General features: G+C 40.8%; 1 protein-coding gene across 8 annotated transcripts in view; it reads left to right on the top strand.

The window, feature by feature from the left end:
* The first annotated feature begins 277 nt into the window (after positions 1 to 277).
* fgfr2 (fibroblast growth factor receptor 2) overlaps positions 278 to 21,155 on the top strand; it is a 54,792-nt gene continuing 33,914 nt past the window's right edge. For 2 of the 8 annotated variants that reach the window (XM_088917675.1, XM_088917676.1), the window contains exons 1-5: positions 278 to 1,047; positions 3,809 to 4,045; positions 13,324 to 13,590; positions 14,511 to 14,585; positions 20,169 to 20,338. In XM_088917675.1, the coding sequence (XP_088773801.1) occupies positions 3,880 to 4,045; positions 13,324 to 13,590; positions 14,511 to 14,585; positions 20,169 to 20,338 (678 nt within the window). In that variant the 5' untranslated portion in view covers positions 278 to 1,047; positions 3,809 to 3,879. Of the gene's footprint in view, positions 1,048 to 3,808; positions 4,046 to 13,323; positions 13,591 to 14,510; positions 14,586 to 20,168; positions 20,339 to 21,155 lie in introns of those variants that run through there. The other 6 variants (XM_088917681.1, XM_088917682.1, XM_088917683.1 and 3 more) reach the window with 5 other exon arrangements.

The raw sequence follows: 21,155 nt of genomic DNA, 5'->3' as shown, positions 1-21,155 counted from the left end.
TCCTGAAATTCTTGGGGGTGAGAAATCATCACATCATGAACTCAAGTTTCAGCACATTTGGTCTTAAAAAAGAAAACTTAGAAATGCAGCGTTAGTCGCGTTAACTCGTGGTCCGGAGACAAGAATAAAACCCTTCAATCGGCACAGTATTACTTGGCTCGTTACTTCGAAGAGTTAACTTTATTGCCTGCCTCTCTGTAGCTATTCAGTCCGCTTGGAGGCGTCGTTAAGAACGAGAGGCTCCTAATGAAGTTGGGCTCCCGGACCCAGAGAACTTCACAATCGCCGGGCTGTGAGCTTGAAGCGTATTGGGCTCAGCTAACAGAGCCGGAGAGACCGGTGAAGTGATTTGATTGGCGAAGGCGGGCTGAGTAAGAAAGCTGCCCAGGAAACATCTCAGGTTACAGGGGGAGTGACCCTAGACCGAGCCGGAGGAGGGGGCTCGTAGAGTCAGTGATGGTGGTGGGGGGGACGCAAGAAAAAAAACCTTTGTAAACCTGACAAAGCTTTTGAGATTAGAGCAAGGTTTCTTGAAGAAGGCATACAAAACACAAGAATCAGAATTTAATGGATTTGCTCACTTTTTGGAGGTTTCATAGCGTCGCCTTTTACATCAGGATCCGTTTTTTTAGTTCTTTCATCTGAGTTTGCAGAGCTGGAAAAGAATTTCTTGTTATTTTTTGCTGTTGATAAGTATTTTTTAAAAGAAAAAAAGTGGTGAAGCAACAGAGAAGAAAGTTTTCCTGGACCTCACTCGGAACTGCAGTTGTCTTCGGGGAAATATATATATATACAGGGTTACTACGGATTTCTTGAAGGGTCATGCTTGCACTGTTCCACGGCTATCGGATTTTCCAGTTCTTCGGTGCTGTTGTGGAGAGCGCGGTGACGGTGAAGTTGGAGTAGTAAAGCGCAGTCTGGCATTTTTGTAGCGGGGAGCTGTCCCGGTGGGAGTTCACACGCATTCCTCGCTTTGATTCGGCTCATGCACACGCCTGCTGCACAGTGCATGAGGATCGGCTTCTCCAAGGCTCTTAAACGCTCAAGGTAACTATCGCTGGACCCATCGCTTGTTGAAGATGCCCAGAATAGTTGTGCGAGTAAATCTCGTGCCAAAGTAAAGATGCTTTAGCATCCTTCGTGCTGTTTGCGCATGTTGCCTCCGCGTGCATGACTGTTTTTTTTTATTTTTGGCATGATTTTACTCTTAAATCGTAACAACGTTTGAATCAGGTTTCCTGCGTACCTGTTCTGGAAGTATACGACTGAACTTTTCCCAATGGCCCTCGTTCTTTGCCAATATTTTAATAGAAATCTCATTTTTGTGTATTATTATTTTTATACGCATTATTAATATTGATTCATGTTTATACAGTTCTCATTTCAGTAGGTTTTGTTCGGTTTTATTGAATAAAATTCAGACTTTGCTTCGGAAAGCGATAATGCATGTTTTGTAGCAAATTCTCTGATAATACTCAGATATTAAGTGTAGTACAACTTCAACTGCAGTATTTCATTTGGGTTCTCAGAAGATGAGTTGGCTGTGTTGTTGTGTCCATATAACACTAATATTGAGGGGTGAAAGTGTTATTTCAAATGAAGAACCCTAGAAGTCACTAAAATATTTCATTCTTTAAAGCAAAACGTAATTTGATTGTAACGATTATAGAAGATACAGTTGCCTGATGTTGATGCCTGAGTTGAGTGATGGCCGTAAATCTCCGCGACTGACAAGCGTTTTCATTGTGAATCTGATTTGAATTTCAATAGAATGCAATCAGCGCTTGAGAACTTCACTTAGCAATCTCAATACAAATGTAGATTCTCCAAGACGCAATTACTGCAGCCTATTCAGTGCGAGCGCAGCGTCTTCCAGCTGGAAGATTATGCGATGTTTGGTTCTGAAGGAGAAAAGTATTTATTGAAAGAAGTCAACGAAACCAAAATACGTGAATGTTTAAAATAAGTATCATGCTGCGTATCTATCTGATCGAAATCCTGGTCTCGAATTAAGATGCGTAAAAATGTCATACATTTTAAAGTGAATAAAATTAGTAAATAATATCAAGAAGTCGTCCTGTATGACATCGATTGACTGAAACTGGAGTCTAGTGATCCTTAAAAGTGAGATAAACTGTTCTGTTACCGTGAGGTTATTCCTATCTGAAAACACTCATGGAAAACACTCCTTATTTTTAATATATAGTATCATGAATATAACTTTTTGATATGTTGTTTGGTATTTTCGATTTGTCCATAAACATGAAGAGCTACCGATTTTGACCTTCGGGTTTTTGAAATAAAACGTCCTGTTTTTTGTATTTCGTATTTTTACTACGATTATTTAAAACGCATTGTAGCAAATAATGTAGGAAATGCGGTTTCATTGTCGATGTACTCCGAGGGGATTTATATTCCGAGTTGTGGGGCTAGATAATGGATCATTAAAGGGATAAGGATGACATTTAAATTATAATGCTAAATCAAGAAAGTTGAAAGTTGTAGAATGAAATTATTTCACGGCAGTCCGCTCTCCTAGGAGAAAGCGAAAGATGCGAAACACGATTCAGTTTGTGTTGGAAATAATGTTAGTTAATAAAACCACAATTCATATAGTTATTTCCATGCGGACTGATAGTATTTGTGTTGTGATAAATGGGACCTTTGTTTGCTGTCGGAATGGAGAGCAGTGTGCCCCTCTCTGATCCACTGACCGGTCCGTCACAGCGGTTACAGCTTCTGGAGTACTGGGCGCTCCAGTCCCCGTTGGCACCGACTTCATTTTTCCAGCATTGACGGTGGTACAATTTCTGTTTGAAGTGGCTGCATTTGAAATGGGTTGAACTCCAAATTTCTCCAGTTTGTAGGGCTTTGTTATGTAAAATAACCATTAAAGTATAGACCAAAAACATCTGTGAAAATTCTCTTATTCTAAACATTCAATCTCCAGACATATTTTCGTGCTTTCATGTTGCTGTTATAACAGACTGTTTTAATTGCCAGATACGGAAAAAAGCTCGTTAAGTATTTTCTTCTGGAGGTACTGCGTCTACTGTAGTAATTCATAGTATTTTCCAGGATAATAAACCATTAAAAATAGTTTATTAATACATAAAACACTCTTTCAAATACATTCATTCTCATGAATGTTTTCAAGTGTGTACCATATTTTTTCTGAAATTAACAGAAAACCAATAGAAAATTGACTATATTAGAAAACGATTATTTTTACACTTATTTTCTTGTCAGAAATTCAAAATGGATTTTAAAATGACTTTGAGGGAAGGGAAACAAAACCCAAATGATCTTTAACACAATTAAATGAGAGTCTGGCCAAATGATTCTAAAAGCTGAAAAGAGGCTTCATTTGCAATGCCGTTTGTAAATCCTTAGGTATGATTGTGGTCTGGCTTGTTTTGCAGCATTTCGAATCACTGTCCTATTTTTGAGAGACTTGAGGTTTTGCTGCCTATTACTTACAATGTATCAGTGTCACATGCTTTCAGTTTGTGTCAGAAGAGTGTAATTCAGTTTCACAAGAAAGCAGAGGCAGCAGAGCCATAGCGTAGGAACTCAAGTGCTGCCCGTTGAAGAGTTTCAAACTTGCTCGCAGGTGTTGGTAGAGACTTGGTACAGATTTGAAACATAATTGGGTTCTCCTGCATTTTAGGAGATGGTAGCTGTTGTTCAGCTCCCCTCTTGGGGACAGTCCAGGACTGGAAACAGGCATTTAAAGGCAATCTGCTGGAGGCTAATTCTCTCCCTTTCTTTCTTTCTCCCTCTCTCTCTCTGCCCCTGCATCGAACAGTGCTACAGACACTAGCGCTGGTGGAGAAAGGATTGAGTGCCCGTGTTTCATGATTCCACAGAGGTCCTCAGATGGGATCTGTGTCCGGGTGGAGATCCACAGGAGCATGGGGAATCTCCGCTAGCAGGATGTCCACGTGGGCTTGCCTACTGTACCTGGCTCTGGTGTCAATGGCAACTGTCTCCTTGGCACGACCACCGTTCAACACTGAGGAGGAAACCACACTGGAACCCGAAGGTGAGCAGGTGTACTTCTGTGGCATTGCAACACACAGGCAGCTGTGTTCAGTGACAGTTGTATTTCATTCTCTTTGGTGGGGGAGGGGGAGGTGGAAAACTGGTAAACTGGCACAGAGATACCATTGCTCTTTATTGAAAAAGCCACAGATTGTTTTATAAATAAGACTCAGAGTCATCTGAATGACCAGGTGATACATTTCAAGTACTTATACTCTTGGTGTTACTAGGCTTGTGGTAAAGATAGGTGTTTTGTTTATTGTATTTATTTTCTTGACTTTTGATATGAAAATGCATCAGTGGTTTTGGAATGCTTTTCTTAGGATAAGTTACTTATTCTACAGTGAGATAAGGCAGAAATGGGAATTACATACAAACTTCATTTAACTCAGAACGTTTCCCCCTCTTTTCTAACACTCACGTATGCATATATAAGGGTCTGTCATCAGTTAAGAAAGATTGGAGGCTGTTTGACTCACCCAGTGTAATCTGAGAATGAAAGAGAAAGGCAAGACCCTCATCGCTGGCTAATGATGTTCTGAATTGATAGCCCACCTGATAGTCTGCTGACCTCTGGCTGCCCAGGCTGGTGCTCAGGGCTGGTCAGCAGGTCATCAGAGGTTAAAGTAGTGAGACAGTGCAGGACTGAAGCAGACTGAGTGAGGCTAGCTTCTTTTAGTTGACAGAGCTTTTCCACTGTTCCAGCTGGTGAAAACAATCTTACTGTTTTAGCCTGTAAACAAGCAATGTACTCTATTCTAGATCAAGGCAAACAGCAGCCACACACACTCCTATTTCCCTTCAGGATCAATAAAGTCTTATCTGTCTATCTCACACCTTACCTCCAACTGTACAACAGAGAGAAACATGCTTGAAAAAGACAATCCCTACAGGCAACCAGGCCTGTTCACAATGCTTTTCCAGAGCTTATTTCTAGAATTATGTTTTAATTCTTTTTAGAACTTGCAAAGAGGGATGACAGAGTTGTTGGAAGTGAAAGTTAAAGGCACTTTTCAGAAGGAATACAATTATTCTGGTGAAAGCTGGAGTAATTTTGTACAATTCACTAGTCAATGTTCGCAAACTCTAGGGTTGTGTGGTTAAATTTGTACTCCGCTATAGAACGAGAAAAGCCTGAAAATAAAGAGTAGAAAGCTTGTAAATGATTTTAATTTCAATGTTATTTATGTACATTTCTTTTATCAAAGTAAAAGCAAAATAGGAAGCCTTTTATTTGTTAATTACAAATGTTTCTGCTCGGTTAAACTTCTGTGCGCTTTGTTCTGACCTTGCTTGTTAAGAAAGCAGTTGTTCTATTTTTGTAACAGGAAAGCTGGATTTGATTTAAAAGCACAGAGTTTATCCTACAGTGTATGGAGAATGTTTTCCTTAATTTATTCTTTTTACCTATGTTTCTCATACAACAAAATTTGTTAGCTGGGTTTTTTGTTTATTAGCGTTTATTTCTGAAAAAATAAGAAAAGCTATACTTTTCCAGAGTGCTGAATAATACGTCCGAATTCCTTTTCATTTTATGTGAAGCTACGGAATTTCTGTCATGTTCACATTATTTTCAAAGTGTTTTTTTAACTTGGCTATTTTCTTATAAATCAATGAGAAAAACCTAATCAGCACCTATTGTCGTCTCCAGCAATGGTGCCCTTGTCCTGGCAGTGCTGTGTGTTATAGAATTGAGCTGTGTGTAATTTTCAGTTTTAATTTTTTTAAAGAAAAATTCCTTCTGCAATTCCAGTGAGAGCTCCCTTTCCAAAAAATATAAATTCTAATTCTGATAAACTTTGCACTGTGACTTCATAGACAGTGGAATGAGAATTGCTGGGGAATTTGGAAAAGAGTCCAGTCTTGGTTGGTTTGCTCTGTAGTCAGTGTTTTCTCCGGATTGGGGCTGTCTGTAATACATAGGATCCAAAACATAGAATTGAACTCCATTATGTTTAGTGGTTTCAGGACTTCCTTTTCTGAAGTAAACTCACTAAAAGAGCATGTGCAAATGATCTTGTTGCTTTCTCAGTGCTTCATCGGTGAAGAGATTATGTTTAGATGATCTTGTGTTGTTGTGGGGAGCAGTGATTAGGGTTCTGAACTCACAATTGGAAAGTTGTGGGTTCAAATCCCAGGTGAGATGTTGCTGAGGTAGTTTATTTAGTAAAATGCTTTAAATACTAGTCAGCTAAATATAAAATATATATGTAAAAATATAAATACTGGGTTAATATTTTTTGACCTGCAAATACTTTTAATGCTGGCACTATGGAGTAGTGTGGAGTGCTTCTGAGCATATCGGCACTTGTGGAATCTGCAGGAGAGAGGCCGTGGTGGAGGAATCTGCCTCTAATGGTGTCTCTGCAGACAGACAGGCTGGCAGTACGTTGTCAGTACAGCACTATGCTCAGCTGTTGCAGTGAAAATTACACCCCTGAACTGAAAGCTTGCAGTCTTCTGCTTTTACAAAGGAGTTCTGTAATCCTGTCCTGCACTATTTTCCCCTGTGTTGTACTCATTATACAGCTGCAAAGTCTTAAATGTCTTTGTGAATATTGAAATAATTATGTGACCTAGACATTAGAGTGTCCCAGTAGTGTGAATGATTGGGTCAAACTCAAGGATGCATGACTTTCTTGAGGGAGCAGTGAAACATAGCTTAACATACACATGTGGCACGCTCAAACGTAAGCTCATATTCTCAGTTTTCTTGCAATCAAATCTGCAAGAAGAGTCCTACAGAGTTTTTTTTAATTGTATGTTGTTCATTTTGTATATTGTCTTAACACGTACTTTTGTCAAGACTTGTACCTTTGGCATAGCCTGTCTTACAGTGCTGACTCCTTGCATACCTGCATAGAAGCATAGACCACACTGACCCCCCAGGGCGGAGTTCTGCTGGGAAATAGTAGCTGTAGAGTGATGTCACCTGAAAAAAACATGTCATGCAGAACACACCCCACTGCACACTCCAGTTTCCGCATTGCTCAGCTTATAATGCTTAGACAAGCTAAACTTTTTGTTCAACAAAGTTGATTAGTATATTTATGCATGTGGGAGGTTTTCCTCTGCAAGTTGTACTTGTCTTTTAATGTAGTAAATTATAGGGAAATGGTTTAGTGAATCTGCAATGAAATATTGTACATTAGCTGCTCGCTGAGATTTTCCGGCTGGAGCTTTTGGGCTGTATGAAGATCTAGAAGGAATGCTTTTGATTCCTTTTTGTATGAAAGTTAGAAAAGGCTGAGTTTTTTTTTGTGGAATGGGGGGGCCTGTCAGCACAGTGGTGTTGTGGTTAGCATTGCTGCCTTACAGCATTGGTGCCCTGGGTTCAATTCCTGGGGTGCTATCAGTGTGGAGTTTGTGTGTTCGCCTGTGTTTGTGTGTGATTCCTCTAGATCCTACGGTTGCTTCCTGCACTCCAAAGATAGAGTTGGAAGGTTAACTGGCTTCTCAGAAAATTGGCCCTTGTGTGAGTGTGTGTGTGGTCTGCAATGGAGTGGCTTCCTGCCCAGTTTACCCTGCCTTTTGCCCATTGCTTGCCTTGGCTCTCCTGTGACCCTGTATTGGATAAAAAGGTTAGAAAGTGGATGGATGGCAGGCCTGTATAGACAGACACATATGGAAGCCCAGGTTGTTTATAAAAAGCTATGAAATTGGGGTTTATATTTGGGAAATTTCTGCGACAAAATTAGACAAAATACAGAGCAGTGTATAGTACAGGTGCAGCTCAGTAGCGCCTGACTGTTTTTTTTCCCTTGAGAGACCTTGCTCTTCTGGGGAAAAACACCCAGAAAAAGCAAGCTGCAACATAGTTAAACAGTCTGCTGCCCTCTGACTCCTCTTCAGTTGGTGCTGATGAGGACAGACAGGCCTCTCCTGTCCCAGCTGCTGTGTGCTGTACGTTGGCTGCTGGTTTCAGAACCATGCTGAAAGGTTTATGAGGAAGCATTATAAAACTTGACAAGCTGAAGTACTTCACTACTCTGGGCTTTTCTGGCAATTGAGAAAGTATGAGGTGAACCCTTTTGGAGGATCGTATAATGGCTTTTGCAGCTCTCACAGGTCTGTATGTAAATCACGCTAGGCAATGTCCAGATAACTTGAGCTGGAAGCTGCAGCAGATTATAAACCTTGTAAACCTTAACTTGGCTTCACAGAGCTCTCCAGCACAAAAGCAATTCCTTCAGGAGCTTCCCATTTTTTTTCTCTGTTCAGACTTGTTTTATCCATCCTTAATTTGAAATACATAGCCCAGACAATTCTGAACGTTCGTCAAGAGCATCAGTAGAATGCCCATTATTTCCAAACAGTTTTCATAGAGCTTTTTAAAGTGCGACTGTAACATGTTTATTTTTCATGCTCCATGCATTCTGTGTGCTGTGTTGTGTAATCCCCTCAATGCTGCATTATCATGCCTGTTACTGGAGGCATGAGGATCAGTGGGTGTCCTGTGATGCCACTATTGTTTTATTTTCTTATAGTAAGACAGCCAAGCAAGAGCCCTTTCATTCCTTGACTTTTGTTGTAATCAGAACAACAAAGAGCCAAAGAGGAAAGGTTACACATGAAATAAGGTGGTTAATCCTAGGGGGTTATTGTAACAGTAAAACACACATCATAAAGACAGAAATTGCTCTGAGGTCCCTATACCTCCACTGACAGGTATGCAACCAGCATTGAACTCTCCCATTAAACAAACTCATCCACTTATTTGCTGTGCCCTTAAACAGCTGCTAAAAGGCTTTTATGACCAAGCTGTTATTTAGCTGTATTTGGAGGACAATTGCCTTTTGTTTGTATTTGCTAATGTCCCAGAAAACAACTCGGTTACCTCCTGTGATGGATTTTGCAAATTGCTGATAAAACCACTATAGCTGTATATCGCTGAAGCCCTGTTTAGCTCTGCCCATTGTAAAGCAACAGGGTGTTAGAGTCACCGGCTGCTCAGATTAAATACAGGCTTCTTTACTACAAGTTATTTCGCTCCAGTGAAATTATACCATGCAGTGCAAAAGATAGCGGCAATGGGCCAGTTTCAAGGACCTTCAAGACCTTCAGCTTTCCAGATGTGCACTTTACTGAGAGCAAAGAAAGGGTGTTTCTCTAGCTGTAATGAAAGCATTTTCTCCTTTACAAACCCAACATCCCCACATGAAAATGAAGGGCAAGATTTTTTTTGCCTTTCCTCAAAACAGGCACTTAGCTATTCAGTGGTCACTGTGGTTGTGTTTATATTTATTTCAATTGCAGCTTTGCAAGCAGGGTGCTTAACTAGACGTCATGCTCCTTTATGCTATCATAGTTTTTAAGTTGCAAAAATATACAGCAGTCAGGGAGGGAACTGGCGTTGGCGGCTGATTGTTGGCTCAGGGGTCCTAGGAAAAGGTCTTCTTTGCTTTGTAATGAGTGGCGTGTCACTCGGGGTGTCCTCAGATTGTTGATGAATTCACCTTGGAACAATAATCTGTTTTTTATCATCAGGATACGCATAGAAAAGACAAGAAACAAGAACTAAAAAGCTCAGCAAATAAGCTGATGCTCGGGGGAAACCTATCTGTCCACTGCAGACAGCCACTTGACTTCTTTCAGATTTTAATCTTCATTTTTGACAGCCACTATTATCTAAGGAGAAATATGTTTGTGTCCATTTAGATTTCTAGTTTTCTGAGTGAAATATTTGGCTTAAGGGTACAACCGTGTTGCCCTAGCCAGGATTTGAACCTGCAATCTTATCCACACTCCACATATCAGTCTTAGAATAAGCACCTGGTGCTGGGTATGTAATGCTTATTCTCCCTCTTCAAACCTCATAAAAAAGTGCATAGGTGGACCGAGAGCTAAAGTATATAACATATTGGTTTCTTGCTGCACAGAGAGACTCTGCAGACCAGTGTCGATGCTGGCTGTGTCTGTCTGGCAGTAATGAGTTTCGCAGCCGTCACCTCCCACTGGTCTTCTCACCTGTGAAATTGAGGCAGAGGCTGCAGGCCGGAGTGCTGCGCATCACTCCAAAAGAGGGCAAGAGAGGCCGGCAGTGTGAGAATTGAATCCCAGGGACCTCTGGAAGTGATTTGATACTGTTCGTTGTCTGAAAGCACTGCTATTAAAATGTGTAAGGAACATCTGAAGCTGTTTATTAGGTAGTGCTCTGGTGGACAATCCTGTCAGTCGCACCTGTCATCCATCCTGTTAATTACTGATATAAACAGCAAAAGTGAAAGAGGGCTTAACGATAGTATGTTCCAGAAAAGCATCACAAAATGGACTTATTTTCTTTGATTAAACACTGTAGTCTCCATTTATCAGCAAACAGTGGGAAGAGTACATGGGGAATTTGGACTGTAAACAAACAGGAACTTATAAACACTAAATTACATTTGTTTCTGGAAGTGTGGTTTGTTATACCCTTGTTTTTAAAAAATGTATGTTTTCTTTTAGAACTAAATAATAATAATAAATTGCCTTACTTTTGTCTAACATTTTTCATCCTAAAGCTAATGAATAGATCAGGTTAGCACAGTATTATAAAAGTTAATTAATGAAAATGTGTGCATGCCTGTGGATCAGTTACCAGAGCTGCCGGGCTCATGTTCTTTAAATAGCCTCTCGGTTTCTTCACCGGGCTGTGAAGTGCTGCCCGCCTTGCGCTGGGCCAGGAGAAGCGTGGGTTCCCATGAATAATCGGGCATGCAGGCTGGGATGGCCAGCTGTGGCTGGGTGAGAGAGAGAGGCGGAGAGAGAGAGGGGGTGCAGTCACCAGTGACTCTTTGACCCTGGGATAGATAGTGCAGAGCCTCTGAAGAGCTTAGCAGATGTGAAAGGAGTTAGAGTTGTGAGAGTTAGTGAGAATTGAGATCCCTGTTGATGAACACAAACGTAGAACTACAGGGGGTATCTGTGTGTCCGAAATAAAGCTACCAACTGCGCTTATAGTTTTCTCCCAGTACTCCTCACTAAGGGGGGCAGTAAGCCTGTTTAATAGCTTTTGATGTCTCTTTGCATTACTGGCCAAATTTCACTCATCCTCAGGCTACCCAGAAATCTACTCTTGTTTTACACAATTTGGCCTGCCTTCAGTGGGAGCTTATAATGCAAAAGCACAGGAGTTAAAAATGTCAGTGCATGCTATGTTTTAACTGTCATAGGATGGGTTTTCATAAGTTCCAAGTTAATAGCCTTAATTATTAACTAGCATGGTACTGAAAGTGTCGCAGAACTGTTTGTGCATGTATTCAATTGAAAGCAAAACTTTTAATATCAGTTCTTCCTGCAACAGGAAGCCCTGCCTGACCCTGTCCAGGAGAAGGGTTCAGCCTCAGGAACGTTGTTATAAGTGTGAAACAATCTTAAAGGCAACAATGTATTAGTAATTATGAAACATCTTAGTCCTGTGTACTGTATATGCTTTGTTTCAAACAGCAGTTCAATGAGAGATAGTCTCTTTTACAGTGGCAGGCGTCTCCCATGCGATTATCCTGACGGCTTGGATGGTTGACGTTAAAGGAGTATTATTGTTGTATTAAGATAGCATGGAAAATAGGTACATAATTAAAGCCAGCCTTGCGCTGAATTATTTACAGTGAGAGAGCCTTGTGGAATATGCTAGGAATGTATTTCTACTATTGTTGCAGATGCAAACAATTCTTAATTGTGACATTGAAATGTTTGTTGCCTCTCCTTTTATTAGGTTTAACAGTTTAATGAAATGCACAGGACTGCTAGTACATTTTGTTTCTTTTGTTAATAAGGCATCACTGTATCAGAACATTTTCTTACCGTTAAAATGTATTTTGTATACATTAGCTTGAGAGAAGAACCCGGTAGACTATGAAATAGTTGACAGAGTTCTTAATGGAATTGTAATGTTAATTAATCTTCCATTTAGATTGCATTGCTGGGAAATTTAGTAGGAAGGTGCAAGGAAACAATAAAATAACTTTGTGCGTGAAAATGCAAAAAATGACATTTTCTGCTGTCAGTTCACACACTTTTCAAAGGACATTTTTCTTATTCCAGAGCCGTTTTTCTTGAAGTAACGAGAAACTACACCTGTATGGATGACGTGCCTGTAGGGTGTCTTTAGTGGAGGCACAGTCAGATTAAGAGTTTCTTTGCCCTCTGTGTTTTTGCTGAGATTGAAGATGCCAATCAAGCTAAATTGCCTTCCCTGCTTGGGGGAACAGTACACAATGGCACTGGAATGCATTTGAGGGGATCTTTGTTGAAACAGGAAAGGCTGAGAGTGCCTGTATGTCTTTAATTTTCCTGCAGTCCAATAGACAAGTCCAGAACACATTTCTGTAAAGTTTTTCAGTGTTTACTCCTTTCCACCCACCCTTACACCACCACCACAATTTGCAACACAATAAGATAACTCATACATCTCCTGTAAAAACCATTGCACAATGTACAAGAAAACAATTTCTGTGAAACTTAAAACAGTGCATTAAAATCTCAAAAAGCTGAATTGAAGTTTTTTTTTTCTTTAAAATTGAAATGAGGAATTTGTATGTGTAAGAGTACTTCACCCTGAATTGGGCAGTGCTGTCATGCTGCTACTCCAGGTGACACACAGGTAAATGAGTGAGGATGGTCACTTTCTGCTCCATTATCATCAGAGCTCCTGGGATATGAGGGGAACACAGTCCCTCAGAGAGTTCATGAAGAACGAACTTGAAGCAAAAGTAGAGCATTTTGTTTTTGATTTTTGTCAAGAGGTATCAGAACATCTTCATTTGCAGAACATAAAAAAACCTCTCTACAGGAGGGCCCTGTGTGGAACACAAACAGGTTAGGCAGTGGGACCAGTCTGAATACCTGCTGTTTGAGATCCAGGACCTCAGCGTTTTCTTTTGGTGCTGTATCAAAAGAAAGGCGTGCAGTAACTGCTGTGTGTGCTCTCACTTGCTTTGTACTTAATGTAAAAAAATATGGGCTTTAGGTGCTGCTTTGCTGGGAGCTGTAATTAATAAGAATCCATTAATTGCACAGTTTTAATTACCTGCATCTTGCTTCATGGGAAACTGCATGCTTTTGAAAAAAAGTCCAGCAAATACTGGAAAATTAAAAAAGCCTAAATGTTGGGGGGCCGCACCGGGTTATTGTGGTCTTTTGTATGTTTTTATTGTGGGCTTTTATATCTTCCTGTGTTACAATTTGTGGGGTGTGTGGTTTTCCTGACCGCTGTTTCCTGTTCTCTCTTCTTTCTCTGTCTTCCGTCTATTTCCGTCCCTTTTTTGCACCCTGACCCCTGTTTACCTGTGCTCACTGCAGAGCCTCCAACCAAATACCAAATCTCTAAGCCCACAGTCTGCTCTGTCCACCCTGGAGATCTGCTGAAGCTGAGCTGCCCACTGCCTGAGGCTGGGACCATCACCTGGACCAAGGATGGGTCCTCGCTGGGGCCCAACAACAGGACGCTTATTGTAGAGGAGTCCTTGCAAATTAGAGATGCCACGCCCAAGGACTCTGGTCTTTATGCTTGCAGCACAGTTAGCCCGATAGGCAGCGATACTCTTTGCTTCATTGTCAATGTCACAGGTGAGTTGCCAGGCTATGAAGTGCAGTGTTCCAGCATAGAGCCACATTGAGAATAAGATAACCATGACAGGACTCCAACCACAAAACAGGGCAGCGACGAGCACATCTGTCTGTTTGGCCAAAAACATCATGCAGGGCCTGATGTCAGAGCTCATCAAGCAAGAAATTCTAGTGAGATTAAATCTGTTGTGCAAGAGAACCGCAGAAATGAGGTTAGAAGATTGGACAATTGTTATAATGTGGCAGTGCTCTGCATACACGTCAGTGGCAGGTTGTCCTCTTGGAGAAGCAGAGAGGCTGCTTGTCTCGGAGAAAGCTGCCCTGGTGCGGGTCCGCAGTTGTGTGGCCGAGAAGTGTTAACTGAAGAAGTTGAGCATCTCAGTCTGCAAAGAATTCAGATTTTGCTTCTGATCAGTGGTCATGATGAGAACATGTTGGACCAGTTGTAAGTCAGTGCCACACCATTCAAGGAGGAAAATGGGATGGTGTTGATGCCCCGTTTTTTTAAAAAAAAGGATTGAAGACTATGACATTAAAGTTCCAATGTGCTTGAGTGTTTTGTATAAAGAGATTAGACCGTCTGAGACTAATGTTCATGCAGTCCCCACCTTTGCTGGTGTGAGCAAGAGAGGGCTTCCAAGTTTGCTTTGAGGGTGATGTTGTCGATGATGTTGAAATGGCTTTTGGTTTCTGCGTGCTTTTGATTTTCTTTCACTGTGGCGCATTTACCAAAAAGTGGAAAACAATATTGACTGAATGTGTTAGAAGTCAGTGCATTTATATATATATACATACTTTGTACAAAATAAATCCCACGCTTTCTGTTCTGGTGTTGCTGTGAGTTACACAGTGGCGCTCCTCCTGCCTGGTGGAGTGTAGGGGCATGCTTATGGAATGAGGACACTGTGCACTCTTTGCAGATGCTATCTCTTCAGGAGATGATGAAGACGACACAGAGCGCTCTGAGGATGTTCCTGGAGATGGGGAGCAGATGAGTAAGTACAGGGTGGCAGGCGAAATGGCCTGGACTACTGCTGCACTAACACCTAGATGGTAGTCGCCTGGATTTGACGAACAACTGCTGCATGAATGCTCACATGGCCAGTACCTTTCTGTTAAAACCTAACATCCACTGGCAGTAATGTCTGTGTTAAAATAACCCTCACCCTCGTATCATATTGCTCAATGTTTGTGACCTAACCCCTGGCATCACTTTCTGTCATTTCTTGATCTAGACCTAACTGCTTCTCATAGTAGTCTTATTTTTTTCATTAGAAATCCAGTTAAAAGTTACTCCTGGACTGCTTGACTGTGTGGAAACTGCAATTCATTCTATGGTCAGAATAATAGAACCTATTCTTCATCTCTTCAGCGTCAGCTCAGGTCTAGACATGATCTTTTCATTTTTTCGCCTGTGATCCAGATTACGTTTAGCGGCCTGCCTTGCGACCCATGGTTCAGTTTTGAATTAATTTCCTTTTAATTACTTTACTTCTGTCTACAAATTGTTATTGTTACTAAAATGCAGCTAACACTTAGAAATCCGTTTCTTGTACAAAATAATTATATTAAAATATGATTACTATCATGTCCTTAGAGCTTTAATCAAATCAGGGGGGTAGATTAGGGCAATGATATAAAACTCATAATACAGTAGGTGTTCAGCTTTCTAAAATACTCAGGACAGAGCTCTCAATGTATCTTTTTAACATTCAATGCACATCTTGCATTTCCTTACTGAATTCTTGACAGACTTGCTGTAATTGCTTGAAATTCATTAAGTATGAACACAAATTTTACTTTTTTTTCTGGTTTGCTCTTTGAAAACAAAGAGAAAACTGTACTGGCAGTGATATCGAGTTTCCTGGTTTTAAATTCAAGCTGAATATTTTAAGCATTTAACTTCAGGGCTTGCTTGGAATCAGACCAAGCCCTCTCAGCACAGCAGAGAGTTGGCGCGAGGCCTCATTGAAGTATTGTACTTGGAGGAGCTCAGGCAGTGGGTAGGGTTTCTGACCCAGCTGTCCTGAACATTTTGAAACCCGTCTGAGACACTGATAAAAATTAAGTGCTGCTCTTCTGTGAAGCAGATTTATGGACAGAGACAACCAGGGATTCACCAGAGATTATCTGCAACTTTTTGACCATACTGGGGAGGAAAGCCAGGCCATGATTTAATTCATGGTTTTACAGGCCAGCTAGAAATACACATTCGTTTTTTCTTTCTCTTTATATATATGGATATTTTTGGTGTGGTTTGGTCTTTTTAAATAGTTCTGCACAAAGATATTGCTTCTAGCTCTTGGGGATCAGACCTTTGGAAGGTACAGGAGCAAGAGATTTCTACAGTTCTTTCATCAGTATATCGGTTATTATAAATTTATTAACATAACAGTGTTGTGTAGAAATGTCATACTTAATTATTATCATTATAGTACACCATAAACTTTTGCAGTGTAAGACCTGCACTGTTTTTGCAGGTGTTTCAGTTCTCTGAGAGCAATATGCAACTTTAAGATGTATCTTGGTGCTGACGTTTGTAACCCTCGATATGTTTACATGTAAAAAGTCAGGTGATGAGCTTCTGTTTGGTCTAGTTTTAGGGGCTTCTGGAATGTCTGGCAAGGTAGTATGAATTGAAGTAGTAAAGAGAGCCCTTTTCGAAATAGTTTTGGAAAAAGACCTTTCACTGTTTAAATGTGATTCTATGTAGTCTTGTATAACATGCTTATTTTGTTAAATGCTAAATGATTGAAGAGGCACTTTCTTTGGCTGTGTTGTTGATTTTTGCCTTATGAGGCTAAACAAGGTTTATGAAAATTGATTTCAATGCATCTAAAGTGGTTTATCATAGCCTACACACTTAGCCGATTGAATATTATGATGGTTGGTGATTAATGTTAAGAAAAGGAAAATAAAACCATATGAACTTATTTGGTCATGTTATGAGTAAAAGTGCACAGCAGCAAGGCAGAAAATGCAGGTATACGGATCTCATTAGTTTGATTCAGCTAATTTTTTTAGGATCCATCTTTAAACTTTTCAGCAAAAATGTTGTAAATGTTGATTTTGTGCTCAAAAATGAAAATGGACGAGAATGGGGAACAGGTTAAAAAGAAAGAGGAAAAAGGATGAGGACTTGAATAGTAAATAGGAATAAATGGTTGTGAAATAACATACACTCCATACACTAGGTTACATGATATTTATGTGCACAATACTGTTTGAATGACCCTGGAATTGGAAAAGAAAAGGAATAGGTTTTAAAATGATCTTAAGGTAACAAATTCTAGGTGTTTAATCTGAGTTGGGTTTTGAACGTAGCCAGAGTGTGGCCTTCAACAACATGGCTGTGTAACATGTTTCTGTTATTCACAGCCATTCAATTCAATTGGAATTGCGGATAAAGGAATCCCTCCCCCTCCTGCTCACTACAGTAGCAGCAGAGGTTGTACTTAAGACACTTCCCAGGCACTCTTGCTCAAACTGATGGGAAAAGTCAGCGCTGGAAGCAGATTGGTCTGTAAAACCTTGAACATTTTGCCTTTTAGGCTAAACTGTTGTTTAGCTTGGTGTCCTGGACAAAGCTTTCTTGTGTGAAGGAGAGGGGTAGACGTATAAATGAAAGATTGGGTCCTGCTGGGGCTCAGTGGGGATTCCTTCTCCCTCTCCTCCTCTGTCGCCTTCTGTGGGAGAGCTGGTGTTTCCGTGACCGGACGCCTCTCGCCCAGGTCCATGGGCTCGAGAGAGCTGTGTGTAGGGAGGATGTGCAGCAGTGCTGTAAATTCCAGTTTTGATCCTTCCTTCAAATGTTAGGCTGCATATAATTTACTCTTTCTGTAGGTTTTTGTTTTCTTTATTCCCTCCTTTACGCTCAAGAGTTCCCGCTGGCTGGAGGCTTTGAAACACTAGAAGATGGTTAAAGGTCCGAGCGGAGCCCTTCTCTTCTTCCTCTTTGCATCTGTTTGTGTGATTTAGGAAGTCCTGCTCACAGGTGCGGAGGGGCTGCGGGAGACCCTGCAGTTGCGGGACAGCAGCATAGATAGCTTTGAGACTTACTAAGCAGAGAAAAAGTGTCAGCTTTCATCCTCAGATGTAAATGAACAACTTTAATGCCATTCTGTAAATTTTAGCAATACTTGTGGGAGCTCGTGGTTCAGGGGTGGACAATGTCCTTACATTGTTAATGCCCTAATCTAGCCTAGATGTGTAATTGTAATGGTCAAATCAACGATGTCTGTCATTTACCTACATGTAGGGATCAGTTTGGGAAACCTTTATCATGATGGACCTTTTAATGCAGACTGCCCCAGGGGCTGTGGAGCAGTTGCATTTACTATAATTTCAATATTTAAAGACCCTTAAGTTATGTGACCCTTTACAGTGTTTGGCTTGATTAAAAGTGTGCGTGCAGGCAGCTTTCTGACCCCTTGTTAACAGGGATCAGATGACCCTCTTCCTTCCTCTGTTTCAAGCTGTTCGCTGGTTCCTCTGGCTGTTTAATCTTAATGAGCCTGCTCTCCTCGGCACAGCTCAGTGGGTTGAGTCCCCAGAGCGAGAGCGTCCGGCCTTGGACACGTGTGCCTCTGCAGCCCCGTCAGGTTAAGATTAAGGAGTCCTGGGCTCCAATTGATTTGTGCAGTCTTGAACTCTGAAAACCCATTGTCTCTGGACCAATTAATAATATCCAAGGAATTTTTCTACCCCTCTAACTGAGTGTTAATCTACATGCCATTAAATGCCCCTGACTGAAATGTATGGCAATAGACCAGTGTTTCTCTTCTCTGCAATAGCTGTCCATTTAGATTTAGACCAGTGAGCTGGTGCTGGTCTGTGGGGAGGCACCTGTGAGGGGTCCACAGAAGGGGAATAGAATGGATGGTTGGAAAGGGACTAGTTTAATGAGATGGTCTGTGTTGTGTTTCTTGGAGTCCCAGAAGAGGATTTTCCTTGTATTGTAACAGAAGGGGTGAAGCAATTCTGTTGCCAGGAGAAAGTTCACAGTAATTTATGCCTGTGAGCTGAGAGAGAGTAACTGAGTAACGTGGTTCTTTCACAGATAATGACATTTCCGTTTTGTAACATTATATTTTGAAGGAATAGTTTATGTTCATTTTTTAAAAGCCATATTTGCAGCATTAGTTTGCTAAGCTTTGCGGTTTATGTAATATCCTGTGATCTCCTTTCCTGGTGAAATATTAGGGATCTATATGAAATAAAATGTTACTCTTACTGGCATACAAAGTATATTGTGACATGAAATCATCTGTTGAATAAGAATCTCATTGTTCAATTAAAATACTTGGGCCTAAATTTATACATTTATATAAATACACTAAACTTCATCATCTGTTGAAGTGAGTTAATTGTTTTTAAATAATTAATCGGTTACCTTTTTTCTTGTAACTGCAGCTTGATCAGAAAATGTTTGCTTTCTATCAGAGAAGATAGTCTAATCCCTGACTGTCGTGCAGCACTGAGCTGATGTCAGAGAAAGAACAAAAACATTCACACATTATGTTGACAGGCGTTGATTCATTTCCATAAAAAACCGAAAAAAATGTCGATGGTCTGCTTACTTTTCTTGGCTTTAGTTTTGGATATTGCCCATGATTCTTGATTGTTTTATGCATAACTTTCCATAGTGCTGGATGAAACCAAAACTATATTTTTATATATTTTCAAACATGTTATAATTTTTTTTATTTAAGACTATTAACTGCATTGTTCAGTAGCAATGCATAAATGCCTACATTTGGTTTGTAGTTGTGTCTGACATTAAAGTGTAGATTGTATATTTAACTTAGTGTGAAAGACTAATGCTGTGTTGATGGCAAGGTTATTCTTACTTCATATAAAGGTCATGAGCATTCCCTCTGCTGATGTCATTTTCCTCCTGGCTTCCGTAGAGCTTAGACTATGTGATATAGGATGAGCCAACTGCACAGAGACAGACAGACAGAAATAAACTTGGAAGACCACTGTATGAAGAGACCAAGAATAGAGTTTGGGCCCACAACAGAAAGCAACGTCTCACATTACAGTATGTCTGTTGGCCAAGGCATCAGACACAGCACTCAACTGGTGACTTGATGCCGATCAGCCTCCTGTATATGAATGGGTTGTAAAGTGTTTGTTACAGATCCACTGTTACAGAAAGTGTATGAGTGTTTGTTTGCCAAAGCAGGACAGATTTGAAGGGCCTCTTCCCATTTTGTTTGTTTTCCTGGCCACCAGTCATAAGCTTTCACCAGAGTCAGTACTCTCTTCCCTGCCTTGGCACCTGTTTCAAGGTAAGCCCATTGTCAGCCAGATTTTGTAAGTGCTCTTCAACAGGTGTTCATCTGTGAAGATTGTCGGATTGTGTGCCTAATTATGATCGAGTTGGACTGAGGTCACCAAATCCTACAGTAAATGAGTGAAAATAGGGCTGCTGCAGGATAGGGCAGGTTGAATATCAGTCCACAATTGTTGTTTCGTTTGAGGCACAAGTGACGCCCTGTCCCCATTGCCCAGTCCATATTCAGCCCTAGGTGGTGTATGTTGCTCTAATGACCACGCATCCCGATGTCCTGCAGGGGCACCATACTGGACCATGCCAGAGAAGATGGAGAAGAGGCTGCACGCGGTGCCGGCTGCTAACACAGTGAAGTTCCGGTGTGCGGCAGGGGGGAACCCCCGGCCCCACTTGAGGTGGCTGAAGAACGGCAGGAACTTCCGGCAGGAGGACCGCATGGGGGGCTACAAGGTATGATAATGATATGATTGGATTTACTTTTGGTTTGCGTCTGCTCTAGTCATAGTAACTGTCAACCTGTGACAGTGACCTCCAGATTGATTCATACCCCTGGTGAAACAGGATCAAGAAAAATCTATCCTAAAGTTATGGGTTGGAAAAATGTCCACCTGAAAAAAAATCATACTATAATTTTATAGCAATGCGATTTTAGAGCAGAGTTATATTTGACATAAATAATTTTAAGTCCAGAAAGCACGAGGGTCACATTTATTCACACCCTTGTAGTTAGTACTTTCTAAATCCTCCTCTGAGATGAATAACACTGACAAGACACCGCCTGCAAAGTGATATGAGGTCCCTTCAGGTAGAAGTGCTCTAGGTTCTTCAGACCCTTTCGTTTTCATTTGTGAACAGCAGAATGAAATGGCCAGCCAAGAACATTTTATTTATGCGCAGTTAACCATTTCTTTTTGGATTTGGATGTATGCTTTGGATCGTTGTCATGCTGGAATGTTGATTTTCAGCCCTGCTTGAGCATCTTGGCAGAGGGAACCAGGTGTTTGGCCAAAAGGTCTTGGTACTTGCTGGAGTTCATAATTCCCACTGTCTTAGCAAGGTTTACAGGAACCATAGATGAAAACAACCCAAAACATAATAGACCCCCTGTTGCAATTCACAGTGAGCAGGAGCATTTTCTCTACATGAGCTTCATCTAATTTATGCCAAACATAACATGAATGAGCATGTCCTGAAAGTACAATTTTCATTTCATCTGGCCAAAAGGCTGTTATCATTGAGATGTAATTTGACAAATTTTAGTTGTCTC

The sequence above is a fragment of the Atractosteus spatula genome, chromosome 5, assembly GCF_055471065.1.
Source record: "Atractosteus spatula isolate fAtrSpa1 chromosome 5, fAtrSpa1.hap1, whole genome shotgun sequence".
Classification (NCBI taxonomy): Eukaryota; Metazoa; Chordata; class Actinopteri; order Semionotiformes; family Lepisosteidae; genus Atractosteus; species Atractosteus spatula.
The sequence above is the reverse complement of the archived record's forward strand: the minus strand, read 5'-3'. Positions and strand labels throughout refer to the sequence as shown.